Genomic DNA, 15188 nt, shown 5'->3' on the forward strand with positions numbered 1-15188 from the left:
CATCTAATCTTTAAAGAACTCTTACAACATATCAAGCATTTTGTTAGGATCTGACAACACACAATCGAATAGGTTAAGGTCTGGGATTTTTGAATGTTCAAAATGCGGTGAATGAAGCAGATATGTAAAAAAAATACATATTTTACTAAGTGCAGTGTTTTATAATAGCAGTATATATCCTGAAATAATTTAAATCTAATTATTTACTGTTCCCTTTCATTCATATGTGTTTATGTATAGTAACATTATAAACATTGCATATTATATGTAATAAATATTATACTACTATGTACATAAATTTATATTCAATAAATATGGTGTTGTTAGAGTTGACTTATTTGAAGACATTTTAAAACAAACATGGAAATTATTAGTTTGTAAAAATAAAAATCTGAGTTTAACATATAGGATAAAGCAAGTGTGAATTAATAGTGGTAATGATAATGCACTTTTACTAACCCCCCCTTTTCTTTTCTGTTTAATTGGTACAATACATTATACTAGTAATTTAAAAACAGAATATCATACACATCCACAAAGTACTGAAGAAAGAGAGAAAAAGTGTCATTCTGTTTTGTGAAGAAGTGGAGCAGGATGAAATGCAACTCATATTGCACCTAGACTGGAAAATAGAGAGATTATTTCCAAAGCAAGTGTGGGATTACTATATAAGTAAACTTTGGTTAAAAAAATATTCCCCATCCTTTTGAAATGAAAAACTACAACCAAGAAGAAAATCTACAAATAACTTATATATGGACAGGGGCAAAAAAAATGTAATTCTTAATAGTAACTTGGCAAAGACATGCATTGAAAGGTTTGGATATGTGGTATTTACTTTCTGACTCCTGTTCACATCTGGATTAGTAAAAATATTAATAGCATAATATATGCATAAATTTGAAGATTATTTTAGAAAATTATTATCTGTTGTGCATTGTGCTGCTCCTGAAAAAGTCCCCATTCATTTTGATATATAAATATATATAAATACAGAAAAATATGTTTACCTTGGGGGTTGCAGTTATTAAAATAAATATTTTGAAGAAATCCTGGAAATTGAAGATTCTTAAAATTAACTCAGTTTTTGAGATGAGTACAGTTTTGTTTTTTTTTTTTTTTTTTTTGGTTTTGTCTTTTTGTTGGCTAACTGAGATATCTGAGTAAGAATAGGAGTTCTTCACTAATTTAATGGTATTTCTAGAATGTTATTGATTATTTGCTAACAGTGCTTGATCAGCTCCCTTATGGATACAATAAAGTGATTAATGAAAATATAATAGGAATAGTAATGATAGAGATCTTTATTATTAAGTAAAAATCTATTAAGCCCAAATTATTTCCTGTTATTAAAAAAAAATTGATACATATATCCACTCTTTTTTAGATTTCCTTCCCATTAACACAACATTGTAAAGCAACTATACTCCAATAAAAATTAATTTAAAAAATAAAATAAAATAAAATATTTTGACTTTTAGGCCATGTAAAATGTTACATATTAAAAATGTTATTTTAAAGTAAACACTGTGGCAGGGAGAGATAAGTCAGAAGCTTGGGATGAATACACAGATACTACTATATATGAGATAGATAAGCAACAAGGATCTACTTACTGTATAGCACAGGGAACTCTACTTAATATTCTGTGATAACCTAAATGAGAAAAGAATCTAAAAAAGAATGAATATGTGTATATGTATAACTGAATCACTTTGCTGTACACCTGAAACTAACACAACATTGTAAATCAACTATACTCCAATAAAATAAAAAATTTTTTAAAAAGTATTTGAAAAAGAGTCAAGTTTGGGATAATATCACATTACTGTTGTTTTGATGTGGTAAAAAATGTAATTTTGTGTACATTGCTAACGTGGTATGTTTAAAGATGAATGCTGACATTTCATGGAACTGTAAACTAGAATTTTGACCGATTATATAAATAAATCTCTTCACAATTGAGTGCTTCCCCTGTCAAAATCAGATGAGGAGAGAAAAGTTATTTATGCAGTATATGCATTAAAAAACAAATTGCCATTTGTATAATCATGGAAAGTTGTTATCTAAAATTATCTAATGCAGAAAATTTATACCAGGAAGAGAATCAGCAATAGACATTTAATTAAATTAAATATGTGTAAGAATAAAACTCAGTGTAATGTTTGTGACATGAGCATTTAATATTAATTTTACATACAAATGCAGGTCCCAACAACATTTCAATTAAGCAGTTTTTAATATTTTAAAATTAATGTATTAAAATGATAATAAGAAAATAAAAAATTAGAGTGTTCCCTCATTTAATAATTTATTTATTAAGCACAGATTTTGTATAAAGCACTATGCTAGACACTGAGGATACAGAAATGCCTTTTAAAAATTATACAGAGATGAAAAAGAGAACATGCAGCAGAGATACATGACCAAATGTGAGGGTAATGAATGATTGCCCTCAGCAAATGATATTTGAGTTAAGATTTAAAAGAGTTAAAAAAGCAAAGGATACCCCCAAAATGGAGCATTTCAGACAGTTTGTATAAAGTTAAGAAACATATTCATTAAAGTACTGGAAAGAAAGTATAATTACCTGGAATTCAAAGAATGAATTGAGTGTTACAAGGCTTGAGAGTAAAGACCTGTGTAGATCATATAGGACTTAAAGACTACCCTGATTATTTTTCTTTTAATCCTAAGAGAAAAAATTTACCATGCAAGGTTTTAACCAGAAAATTGATGTCATCAGATTTAGAGGTGTAAAAAGCTGACATGGTGGAGGCCATTCACTTTTGCGGTAGACTAAATGAAAGAAAGGTTGTGGAGATATAAAAAAGCAATGAGTAGATTTCAAAATTATTTAGGAAATAAGTCAACCAAACTTGATGATTAATTGATTGATTATAGAAAAGATAAGGGAACAGGAGGTGTCTGGTGTATGTAGCTGGATGGAGGCTGGTGGTATTTATAGAACTAGAAATTGCTGGAAGAAGAACGTGTCAGGGGAGAATGTGTCAGTCAGTGGGAGACTTTGAGTTCCTTTTGGACATACTGAGTGTGCCGTGTCTTTTCAACATCCAACTGGACATGTCAAGTAGGCGTTGCGTATACATGAGTGCAGCTTGTGGTACAGAACTGCCTTAGGATATAAACCTGGGAGTGATTAATGAGTAGATAGAAACTGCAGAGATTAGGTATGGCTAAAAGGACCTAGAGAATTATGTGAGAACAGATTGTGAATCCCATTCTTGGTGATCTCAATATTTAAAGGTTAAATACAAGAAGACAACCCAACAGAATATGAGAAAGAGTAGCCAGAGATATATGTCGAATCAGATATATGTGTATCTATCAGTGCGTGTGTCTGTGTGTGTTTGTGAGGGGTGGGAGGGTTGAGTGTTAAAAAACCTAGGGAAGATAATTCTTAGGAACAAAGACTAATCAACATATTGAGTAATTCAGAAATAAAATAAGAGTATTGTATTATATGACTTGATTTTGGTAACTTAGAGGTCTTCCTAAAAGTTTCACAGAAATACATGCTAAGCATATTATCTGCTTTTGCACTTGCTTATAATTCAAATTCTGTGTTCTGGATCTAAAGGGAATGCTGAACCATGCTTCAGGGGACCACATGTTATATAAATTCTCACCTCTAATAAATTACTTAAACAGGCAGAACTGTGTATTTTACTTCACTGAGGCAGATACTGTGGGTGACTTGCCCATATCCCTTTGGCACACACCATTCCTGTGCACCGAGTAGACCAGGGGTGCCAGGGAAATAACACCTGCATCCCCACCCCAGCAATCCTCAACCGAACACTAATGAGTATTGGTCAATATTCCCTGAATACTCCTCTCCCTTGCCCATCAAGTGAGGTGACTCGGAGGCAAGCCCTACATTGTCTCTCTGAGTTCCACAGCAGGATTGAATCCAGCTGCCCACAGGGTAATCTGCTCAATAACACACTCTTGATTTACTTCCTTCCCTTCCTATCTCACTTCCCAGTGCTCCCTGAGGTCACTCCCCATGAAAGAAATATCCCAGGGTCTGTTTCTAAGGATTCTGTATTTGTCAGAGTTCTATAGAGAAAAAGAACTAATGGGATTTGTTACAAAGGTGCAAATTCCAAGATCTGCAGGCTGAGTCTGCAAGCTGGAGACCCAGAAGAGCTGATGACTTAGTTCCAGTCTGAGTCTAAAGGCCTGAGAAACCAGGAGAGATGATGCTATAGTTCCAGTCTGAAAGTCAGCAGGCTCAAGACCCAGATGTTTCAGTGTGATCTGAAGGCAGGAAAAAGGCTGATGTGCCAGCTCAGTTGCCTTCAGACAGGAATGCTCTCCTATTTGTGGGAGGGTCAGCCTTTTTGTTCTATTCAGGCCTTCAACGTATCAGATGAGCCTCACCCATATTAGGTAGAAGAATCTGCTTTACTCAGTCCACTGATTTAAATGTTAATCGTTTCCCAAAACACTCTTACTAGAATTCCCAAAATAATGAATTTTTGGCCAGATATCTGGGTACCGCATAGTGTAGTCAAGTTGACACGTAAAATTAATCATCACAGATACACAACTCTCTTCCCCAACATCACACTTTTCTGATCTTTCTTCTGCCACCTTTTTCTCTAGAATTAAAGCTTTATTTTCTATGTCAGGATGAAATTAAATTTTGCTATATGTATATATGGTCAAAATTTAAAAGATGATAGCCCTCATTTTCCCGGAATCATTCTGGTTCACACTTGTTATTCTATATAATTAAATTAATATTTTCTCTTCACTTTTAAAAGTGTTCTACTTGGAAGACAAAATTATATGATCATCATGTTAACTGATTCCATAAATGTGATGATGGTAATGAGATTAGTGAAGTATGTTTCAATCCTTTATTAAATTATATTTTTTCTACTGGTTAAAAATATGACAATATATGTCATATTTCTTCAAATTAATTTTTCTTCCTGGGTTATTTTATACTACAGTTTTTTACCATGATGTACATGGAATGCCTATTTGTAAATGGGATATTATTGTTGATTATCTTGAATGTATTTTTTTCTTTAAAGGATTGATAAAGAATGCATTTGAAAAGTATAAATAATTTATAAGTGGGATACAAGGCCTTCCACAGGATCTGGTTTATTGTTCTATATATGACAAATCTGCATAATCTTTTCCTGAAATAAGATAACTAAACTAAAAATTACACAATTGATTGATACTTATTGAATTGGCTTCAAAGTCAGAGAATGAGTATAACCTCAGGGTAGTTCAGTTCTTCTATCACAACTAAGGGAAGGGTGAGAATAATTGTGACCCCCTGGAGCATTCAGAGCCTATTTTGTTTATTGTTGAGGATATGGAGACAAGAGGAGGAGACAGTTCCATGTTGACTGTGAGCCACACAAAACCAGGACTAGCAAGGTGTCATAAAGGAATGAGCCTGTTTACACTGTCTCTGTTCTTAGTTTATTTTCCATTTTTTCTATGTAATATGTATCTCTGTGTTGATTAAACAATATTACATGGCATAAAAGTTATAAATATAAATGTCTCAAAGTATTTTTGCATCTTCTTCCACTAAGGATGATTTTATTGTTAAATGGAAGTAACTTTATAACAATTATGTTGTAACATATATAACAAAATGTTAACTTTTAGTAACATTCTAAGTAACTATTTCAGATGATTTGCTAACTGTGCTTTAAAGCAAACAGCATGTGCTGAGTGCTGCATTACTGCATTTTCAAAAAGATTCTGCATAATGCTCGTGAGACAGTAGTTGATCTCAAGTTCTTTGTGGGTTCCTTATTGTGAGTCCCTGGTATTCCTGCAACAATGAAAGAGTTGTTATTCAAATGCACATAAACGCGTTCAGTCCATAATAATAGTATGCATAGCCATCTATAAATAGTTGAAGAAACAATTGTATGAAATGCTTGATATTCATCTGAACCACTTTTTGCAGTTTCACTTTTGAATTCAGATTTCAGAAATAATATAACGGTGGTGCTCATAAGATATTCAGATATTTTTGTAAGCTTTTCCTGGACAGGATGGTAGCTTCTTAAAATTGCAGACCCTGTTTCACTAAATCTATATAAATATACAAAATTGTATAAATATATACAATTACAAGAAATGGGCTGAACATATACCATGATGTACAATTATTAAATATATAGTTTTATATGTGTGTAATGACCTTTCTTAATATTACTTTTTCTTTTCGCCTAGATACACCATCAGTTAAGATTATACCATCCACTCCTTTTCCACAAGAAGGACAGCCTTTAATTTTGACTTGTGAATCCAAAGGAAAACCACTGTAAGTGATTTAATGAGCAATAAATTTTTTTACTTTTCTTGTATCCTGCTTTGATTGCAGTCTTTAACCGCAGAAATCCACTATTTTTGTCTTTTCTTGGTGGGCAAAGTGATCTCAGAACAGAAAACCTCCTGAACCATGTCTTCATTAAGTGTCTGTGGAAGACTGGTCTTGTATTTTGTCATCTAGTGAAGTTTCTGGGGAGGTTTCCAACTGAGATTTTTTTTTTCTTTTTCTTTCTTTCTTTTTTTTTTTCCCCACTAAGATATTTCAACCTGAAAGGAGTATAGGCTTAATCAGTCACTGTTTTTACATCATCAGATTGTAGAATTACACATGCTGAACTTCCTTCTCTCATGAAAAACTTTGAAAATACCGAATCCTCAAAATATGCCCAAGTTTTAAAGTTACATGGGAAATCATTTTCCTAAGGGGAATCAAATCTACACCTCTAGTGTAGCCCCTGAGACATAATTTGTGAATGTGATATGTTTGGAGGTAGTGGGAATGAAAAGGGTCACAGACTCCACATTTTCTATTATAAAGCGATTTCATTGTTAGAATAATGAGTTCTAACATCACTTCAACCCTAAAATTTTACTTTTTGACATTCATGTTTATAAACAGCTAACTCATAGAAAATCTATATTTAATAGAAAATTCAAGTATGGAGTATCCAAATAAGGATTATTTCATTGGAAGTGATTTGATCTTTCTATAGTAACATTCTACATGGAGCTGAAAGTCATTTATTTGATCTTTTTAGAAGCTTCCATTGATTTGCATTTCTGTTTAAATTTTAATGGGAGGCATTTAATTGTTCTCTATACATAACTATATGGGATAGCTTTTGAGCAAATCAAATTTAATTACTAAAGATTTGTTTCTAATAACATTTGTTATTTAAGTGTAGATTTCATATTATCACACGAGGAATTTTTCTATAGTAATTTTAATACAGAAGCCTGAAACTTCAACTTCCTCAATTGTATTGTCTTATACTTCTTAACACACTAAGTGAATTCACACTTTCTTTATCACAGTATTGTTATTTTAGAACTGTTCTCTCTTCCAGTAATTATTTTCTAGAGATTTAAAATATACTGACTTAAAGAGCATTTTGTAAATTAATCTATTTTTTTCTATATTTTAAGAAACATTTAAGGCGTTTTAGACCTTGAAAGGAGCAAATTTTTTCAAAGTAGCTTTACTACATATATCCTGTACAATTCACTTTCATAGTTCTTACCCTCTGATAAGTTTAAGTTGCTTATAGAAAACATTTTTCAACTGCAGTGCACTATCTAATGTGACAGTGCATTTCAGTACTGCAATTTCAACAGAGCTTTTGGCTGTAAGATCAGTACTTTAACTAAGAAAGAAGTGTAATAGCCTCTAGTCAGCTTTAGACATACTTAAATCCAGTTTCTTTACTCCCAATGTTGTATATCTAATACCAGCACTTCTTTCCTAACTTTCCCTTCCATTTCCATTCCTGTTCCCTTTGCTTATTATTTTCCAACTCTGTCTGTTCCTCTTTCCCCACACCCCCCGCCCTTTGTTTCCATTTCTCCTTATAACCTCAGAGGTCAGTGTTTGGAGATATGATAAAGTATCAGGGAATAGCAAAGGATTTTTGCTTTTACCTTCTCTCCATAGTTCTGCCCCAAAGTACATATGTGTACATTTAGAATATGTGTACAATTTACACAATTAAATGAGGTGAAGATGGGAAATATAATATATAGAATGCTTGGGAATAAATACATTCCAACTCAAATAGCATCCAATTACCTATCAAAGATCTTCTCTTTGATTCCATATCCACTCTCACTATCCACATTTTTTTTTTTGGTGAGTACTTAGATTGTGATCTATGTAATTAGCTATTTAGTCCATTTCCCTCAGATCAGATATGGTTGAATAGATATGCCTTATTGTGGTCTCTGTTTCAGTTACCTAGAAATAAGCTTGGATATGCAATAATCCTCTGCACTGCAGATGAATGAAAAACACAATCTCTTATTTATTTATGTTATTTAAGAATACAAAGGTTCCAGAAGTTTAATAGAAAACGTCACCTTTCTCAGAAGGATCTTGATGAGTATCACTTTGCTATAGGTAATGGAAATAAAAAGGCTCCTTATTTTACAGAAAGGAAAACTAAAGCTCAGTATTAACGGATTTTCCTTATTCATCCAGATTTAAAATGGATGAGTCAGAATTTAAACTTAGTTCAATCACTGCCCAAAGATTACATTCCTTCAGCTATTTTCTGCTACTTCAATTGCTGAGTCTAAATTGTCACCTATGTTGGCCAAAGTCAGTTCTGAAAAATTAGGATGGGCCCTACAGTAACGTGCAGCACTGAAATTGAAGCTCTGGATGCTTGAAGGTGAAGAACTGGCTAGTCTCAAGACACATTTTACACTGCTGTTCTCTTCTATCAGGCTTTCTGCTGTATTTGTGCCCTTTCTGGCAACTTGCCAAATTCCTACCAAGCTGACCATTTCTAGCATGAGTTTATAGCCATATAGAATATCCTCTAATTAGTATAATATCGTCTGGCAATTCGCTCATAAGCTCCAGAAGGGTTAAAATGATTATTATTTTCTGTCTTTATCATTATAGATCATAATGTTATATTCTATGTGCTATGGTCCACAAGTAAATGTACCTTAACTTATTCTCTTGTATTGTATTCTCATTCCCAACTCTCTTTTTACCATTTTCTTCCCTTGTAGACCTCCAGGCCATTGACATTAAAGGTATAGCCAACTTCTTAGACTCCTTTTTGCCTTTAGACCACTGCTTCTCTTATGCCCTTCCTAATTATCTTAAAATCCACTCTTCTGCATTTTCAAAGTAACTATCATTTCCAATAAATGAAGACATTAACCTCTTTAAAGACAGTCTCAGTTCTAGCCTCTCTAGTTTATATTCGATCTCCAACAGTGCCAGTTGAGGCAGATAGGACAAAAAAAACAAGGGAAGACTGAAAAGAAATCATTGGATTTTCCCAGAAGGAAATTTTACTGATCATAAAGAAAACAAGTCTCACTAGAGCAAAGAGAACAGAACGCGAATTGAAATGGATTAATCAGGGAGTTAGTAAGTGGTGGGGAAACAAAGAAAACAGGAAGGACGCCCATTTCAGAAAATGAATCATGAAAAGTGGAAAAGGGATGAGAAAAGAAAGTTATGTCAAACAGAAGTTTTAAAACAAAAAATAGTAGAGAGGCTGTCCATATTTTAAGATAGGATCAAAAAAGCCTGTAAAGAGTGGGCGTAAAAATGAAGTATGTGATATCACATTTACCCAACAGGTAGGTTCGAATTTCCTATTTTACTCTGGTAATCACCATCAAAGTTTTCCATTATTTTGCTGCTATTACACCTGATTCCCCATTTTGTTATTTTGGAATCACGGAGAAGCAACACTGTGTCTTAGCTTCTAACTGACTCCTGAAACACCCGATTTCTATTATCCTTACCAATTACCTGAGCCCCCTTTGATGAGCAGATGAGAATCAGAAGAGGATAACAGGTGTATGATTTCTTTACATTTGGTAGCTGACATATCATTTCTTTAATCCGTGATCAAATCTTTATTGTTTCTTTAAAAATGTTTGACCGATATATGATTTCCTAAAGTATGAGTTATCCATGGTTATTAGGCAAGTTAATAGTAGAAAAAATAGCACCACTATCTTTTGTATAAATCACAAAATGATGGTGTGACTCAACTCATACTGAGACTCATGTTGCTAACCTGGCCTCCTGTATGCTAATATTGTTTTCCTTGTTCTAAATGTGAGGGCCCCAGTGACTGTTTATAAACAATCATGCCTTATTTGCCTGCTTTGGACTGAAGCCTTTTGCTGTTTTCCTGTGGAACAGCTGCATAACTTGGGCCAGGACCAAATTGTTCCACTTGACATTACTATAGAGGCATTCTGTTCTTTCCTTAAAAGAGAGATTACTGTACATGTCTGTCTATTGTTTTAATTTTAGTTTAAAGTGAGGACCAAGCTAATGCCAACCACTTTTCTTTAAAGTCCCCAGAATTTTTGCAACCTTCTTCTTTCTTTGGCTGAATTCCCAGACAGCTTTCAGGCAGCAGCATTCTCCGCTTATAGAAGTAGAGGGGGAAAAAGCTGTCATTTTACATTAATGTTTTGACCTTAAAAGGTGTGGGATTGCCCCCCACATGCTATAGCTAAAGAATCATCATTCATTTTAATCAAATGTTTAACACTTTGTAAATTTACTTCACAAAAGCAATGTGACATTTTCAGTCAAATAAATGTATATTTGGTATTTATTCTATAAAAGAAAATAATTATAGTCATTGATAAATTTTTCTGTATATTCGGCATTATGTTTATGTTGTAGTTACTATTTTACCTCTGGTAGCCACACTTTTTCTTATGATTTTGGTATGAATCTAGTATACATAATTGCATTGCACATAACATCGCTATTCTGAATAAGAAGAAAGATTTTAATCTTTAGGAAGACAGATAACATATCATATAATAACTAGTGAGGTGTTTTAGAGGAGCACTTACACATCCATTTTCAAAATGATCTAGAATTTAAGAAGAAATCTGATAAAAACACACTGATGCATTTTCCTATTAGCATAATAGAGATTAAAAAATGAGATGCAAATTAAGGCAAAACAGTTTTATATCAAATCTGTTTTCTCAGCCTAATATGTACCTTTTTACAAATCACAGGTTATTTACTATTTGTCATATAATCCAGTCACAGCCAGAAGAAATGACAAAACAAACCAGGAGTTAAAGAAGGCAAGTTATCCAGAGTGAAATGTCTTAGCCCAAAACAGAGGAAAATATGAATTTGTCAACAGAAAAACAGTGCAGAAGGCTGAAAATAATAAAATAGTTTATTTGGGGTATTAAGAATTGCAATTCAGGAGACACAGATTCTGGTTAAACCAAAAGAGTGTTCCAGGGAAGAGAAAGAGTCAGGGGCTTATAAAGACAAAAAGCCACAAGGCTTTTAAAAGTTGCCTAGTGAGAATTGTGATTGACTCTGATGTGAATCAGGAAATATTTGTCCTTGAGGAATCATGTGTTATTTTAGGGTAGTCCAATAAGTAGAGAGGCTGCCACAAGTTATTTTAGGGTATGGGCCCAATAATTATCTTGAGTTTCTGGCAGATGATCTAGATGTGTTAAGTAGGACAATAAGAGATCAAAAGGTTAGATTCTATTCAGGCTGAGATGTGCATAAGTCATACTTTGTAATAGCCTGCTGGCTCCATTTTAGGGAGCTCTCTTAGCAATATAGACTCCATTTTGATTTTCCTTTCACAAATTCTGGGAAAAAGAATATGATCTACAATGATGGCAATTTTATATGATTTGACTTAATGCCTAGTAGATGTTAATTACTTGTCTCTCTCCTGCCATCTGTGCTATAGAAAGCCATCTAATTAATCATCAGGGTCTGTGTTTATGTTCACATATACTGTCTAAGCTGTCATTCTCTGGGGCAGAGAAAGCTGTGTGGTGCAGTAGAAAGAGAAATAGAAGTAGCTTTGAATTATAAATCCGTAGATATCTGTGGCCTGAGTGGTCTTGAGTAAGTCACGTAACCACACCAAAATGGTTTTTTAATTAATAAACTTTAGTTTTTAGAGAGTTTTAGGTTCACAGTGAAATTGAGTGGAAAGTACAGGGTTCCCATATACCTTTCGTCCCCACTCATGTCCAACCTCCCCCACTATTGACATCCCTCACAGCAGAGGTATATTTATTACAATGAACCTATATGGACCTATCATTTTCACCCCAAAGTCCACAGTTTACCAGTGTAAATATACCAAGTATGTTTTATTCTCTAAAATTAGAAAATAAAACCTAGTAAACAAATTGTTTTAAATATTAATGAAAATATATATGCAATTTCTGCCTCCAAGTAATTTCATAATAAATAGTAGCCATGAGGATAAGTTATTATTTTGTCAAAAAATTCCATACAGTGTATCTCACCAAGTTTTAAACTCAAAGTCTTAATTACATATTTAATACACATGCTGATATTGGGCTACTATGGCAACGCTGGGAACTGAGTTACTATCTCAGATTTCTTCCATGGCTCTGAAATTCAAGGTTCTAGGCAGAATAAACACATTCTAGGACAATGGTCTGTGACTTTCCAAAGCATGTTTGAACAGCAAAGGAATCTAAACTAAAGTCATGGCAAAACTGGCAGGGCAACATGGCTATTTTAGTTGAGGTTAAATAGTAATAATGAGCTGTAGAGAAGAGGGACAGAGGCATGAACCCTTGTCAGGGGGTAAAATGTAATATAGCTAGAAGTGGAAAAGTCCTGAGACATAGGAATAGCCCCTCCATACTGTTAAGGTAGAAAAACATTTAGAACAATTGGAAGGACTGGAAGGGGTAGAGAATGAGTTCTGGTTCCACAAATGTGGAAAAGGCTACACTGTAAAAGAGTTCAGCTGGGATGAAATAGAGATTAACCAGTTAGCTAGTTTTGACAGAAAGCCAAAGCAGGAGATCTGGAAGGTTTTAAGAAACCAGAACTAAGTGAATAGCATGGTTCATGAGTGGTTGAGGATCCAGAGTCTGTGATGTATAAGGCCTCGTTTTGGCATAGGTTTCAAGTTCACTCACGCTAGTCTTATTTTAACCACACAACTATCCTGTTGTAAAAGGTTTACAAAGGCTCTTATAATTGTTTTCATTTTGTAGATAAGGACAGTAAGTCTTGTGGAGGTCATATGACCTTTTCTAGTCACTCAGTTGATAAATGGTAGACTCAGTTGATAAATGGTAGATTACAAAGACACTTTTAAAAAAATTTTAACAACTCTGATGGTTATGTTTTCTTATTTACATAGTGTTTTTAGTTCTCCTATCATATTGACTTTTCACAATAACCCAGTGAAGTTGGCAAGAATGAGAAAATACTTATAAATTTTTAGGAATGCCCATATTTTAACTAAATAATTATAAAAGATTATCAGTTATGAATCAAACCTGTACTAGCATATCTAAATAGTATCTAAAGAATTTCTAAATATATCTAAATAGTTCTGATTATTAAATATACTTGTTTTTAAAAAGCTAATTATATTATATTCTTAATTTGATATGTTTGAGAAGATTAAGACTGCAGGTTATAACTACAAAGCAATACCTGCAAACGTAATACCAATGTAATGAAATACAATGCACAGCATTAGAGGGTAAATAGAATAAGCAGGAAGTTCAAAGTGAACACTCCCCCAAAGTATGTCTTTCTTGCTAAATACTATGCTTAATATGTCACCAAAACAACTGGTGGAATAAACATAATGAGGGGACGGACCTACTATATACATATTCTCACAAAGTCAGTCCTTGGATGATAAAAGTTACAGAGCATTTAGATTTTTTTCCCCCTTGTGTTCTGATCTCTAGAGAGATATAAAGTTATCTCAATTAATTAATTAAAGGCATTGTAGTCAGTTTTTTCTAAAGTGTTTTCAAAGGAATAATATTGGGAAATTCGCTCTAAGTTTTCATAATTTAAAAAAATATACCCATGTGCTGTCCTTTTCATACAAGTTTCTCTTCTGAGGCCCATATGGTCTTTTGCTTCCATCTCGTGGCTTCAAAATTTAATCCCATGTTGACTCTCTGGAAACACACAAGTGGTTATCTTGGAAATGAGGCCGAATATATTTGGTTTTGTTTTTGAAACAAGAAGCTGACTCTCGGTAATCTCCACTGCTGTTATTTAGGCTGGGCATCTGTGGTGTGTTGGGCACTCAGTCATTTTCAGTTAAATGTGCCTATGTCTTGTGAAAGTCCCATAAGAGCTTGCAGTATCATGATTATAGATCCAAAGAGGAAATGTACTTCTTGAACATTTCCAGGTAAGCAATTTTCTTGCAACAAAAACCCAATTATTTTGTAAATGTTCAGTGGGAAACTCTAACACTAAAATGTCTCAATATGTTTAAGACATTGTGGAGTGATCATGTCATATCCTTGCTTAGATTTTCAGATGTGTGCTTTTGGGCTCATGGATTTTAAAATCTCTGTTTCTTTTTAATATATTAATTATGAGATTACATCTAAGCATTTTACTCTTTATTTAAAGATCTGTAAACATTCATTTGTGTTTATATAAAAACAGTCATCAAAATGGTAATTGTAGGAAAAGTGCAGAAACAAAAATCACTCTTAACATGTAAAAGAGCTGAAATATCATACTTCATCCTTGATTAAAGAACATGTTAACCTATTGCTCAACAAGTGCCATTCAGTAAGATTTGTTTTTTCTCTTTGCAATTTTTTTCCGTAATACATGTCCTAATGTTAGAGCGAGTATCCTTCTGGTGATCACCATTCAACTTACTGAGAAGTGCATTATTTTGTGCTTGTGGTAAATAATTTGATTATCATGTTTGCAAATATATGGAGAGAACAAACTGTGAAAAAATAAAATTAATTCAGAATCACTGGAGATAGTATTATTTCAATTAATGGTGAAACAGAAAATTTGTATACCTTGGAAAGCCATTTATTCAAACAATCTAAAGAAAATTTCTTGCATTATATGTGTTTTTACAAAGTGTCGTATATATTGATTTGCTTTTCTAGATATAACCTCAATCATACAGGAACCCCTAAACTTCAAAGTTTGAAAAAAAATTTAAACAGCAATGTCCCAAGTTGTAGAAAATATGAACATTTACAAATGTTTCCAGTGAGAATGAGTAGAATATGTCAGTGATTGTTGATGGCCTTAAAGCCCAACTCTTTCAAATTCAAAGTACTGGAAATATCTGGGATGCTTCAAGGAAAGGAGA

The 15188-nt window shown here is 33.2% G+C and overlaps 1 protein-coding gene across 5 annotated transcripts in view; it reads left to right on the forward strand.

Annotated features, from left to right (window-relative positions):
* CADM2 (cell adhesion molecule 2) overlaps positions 1-15188 on the forward strand; it is a 1026782-nt gene that overhangs the window by 911857 nt on the left and 99737 nt on the right. For all 5 annotated transcript variants that reach the window (XM_082392431.1, XM_082392433.1, XM_082392432.1 and 2 more), the window contains one exon: positions 6241-6331. In XM_082392431.1, coding sequence (XP_082248557.1) covers positions 6241-6331 — 91 coding nt within the window. The remainder of the gene's footprint in view (positions 1-6240; positions 6332-15188) is intronic.

The sequence above is a fragment of the Balaenoptera borealis genome (genome assembly GCF_965194805.1).
Source record: "Balaenoptera borealis genome assembly, chromosome: 5".
Classification (NCBI taxonomy): domain Eukaryota; kingdom Metazoa; phylum Chordata; class Mammalia; order Artiodactyla; family Balaenopteridae; genus Balaenoptera; species Balaenoptera borealis.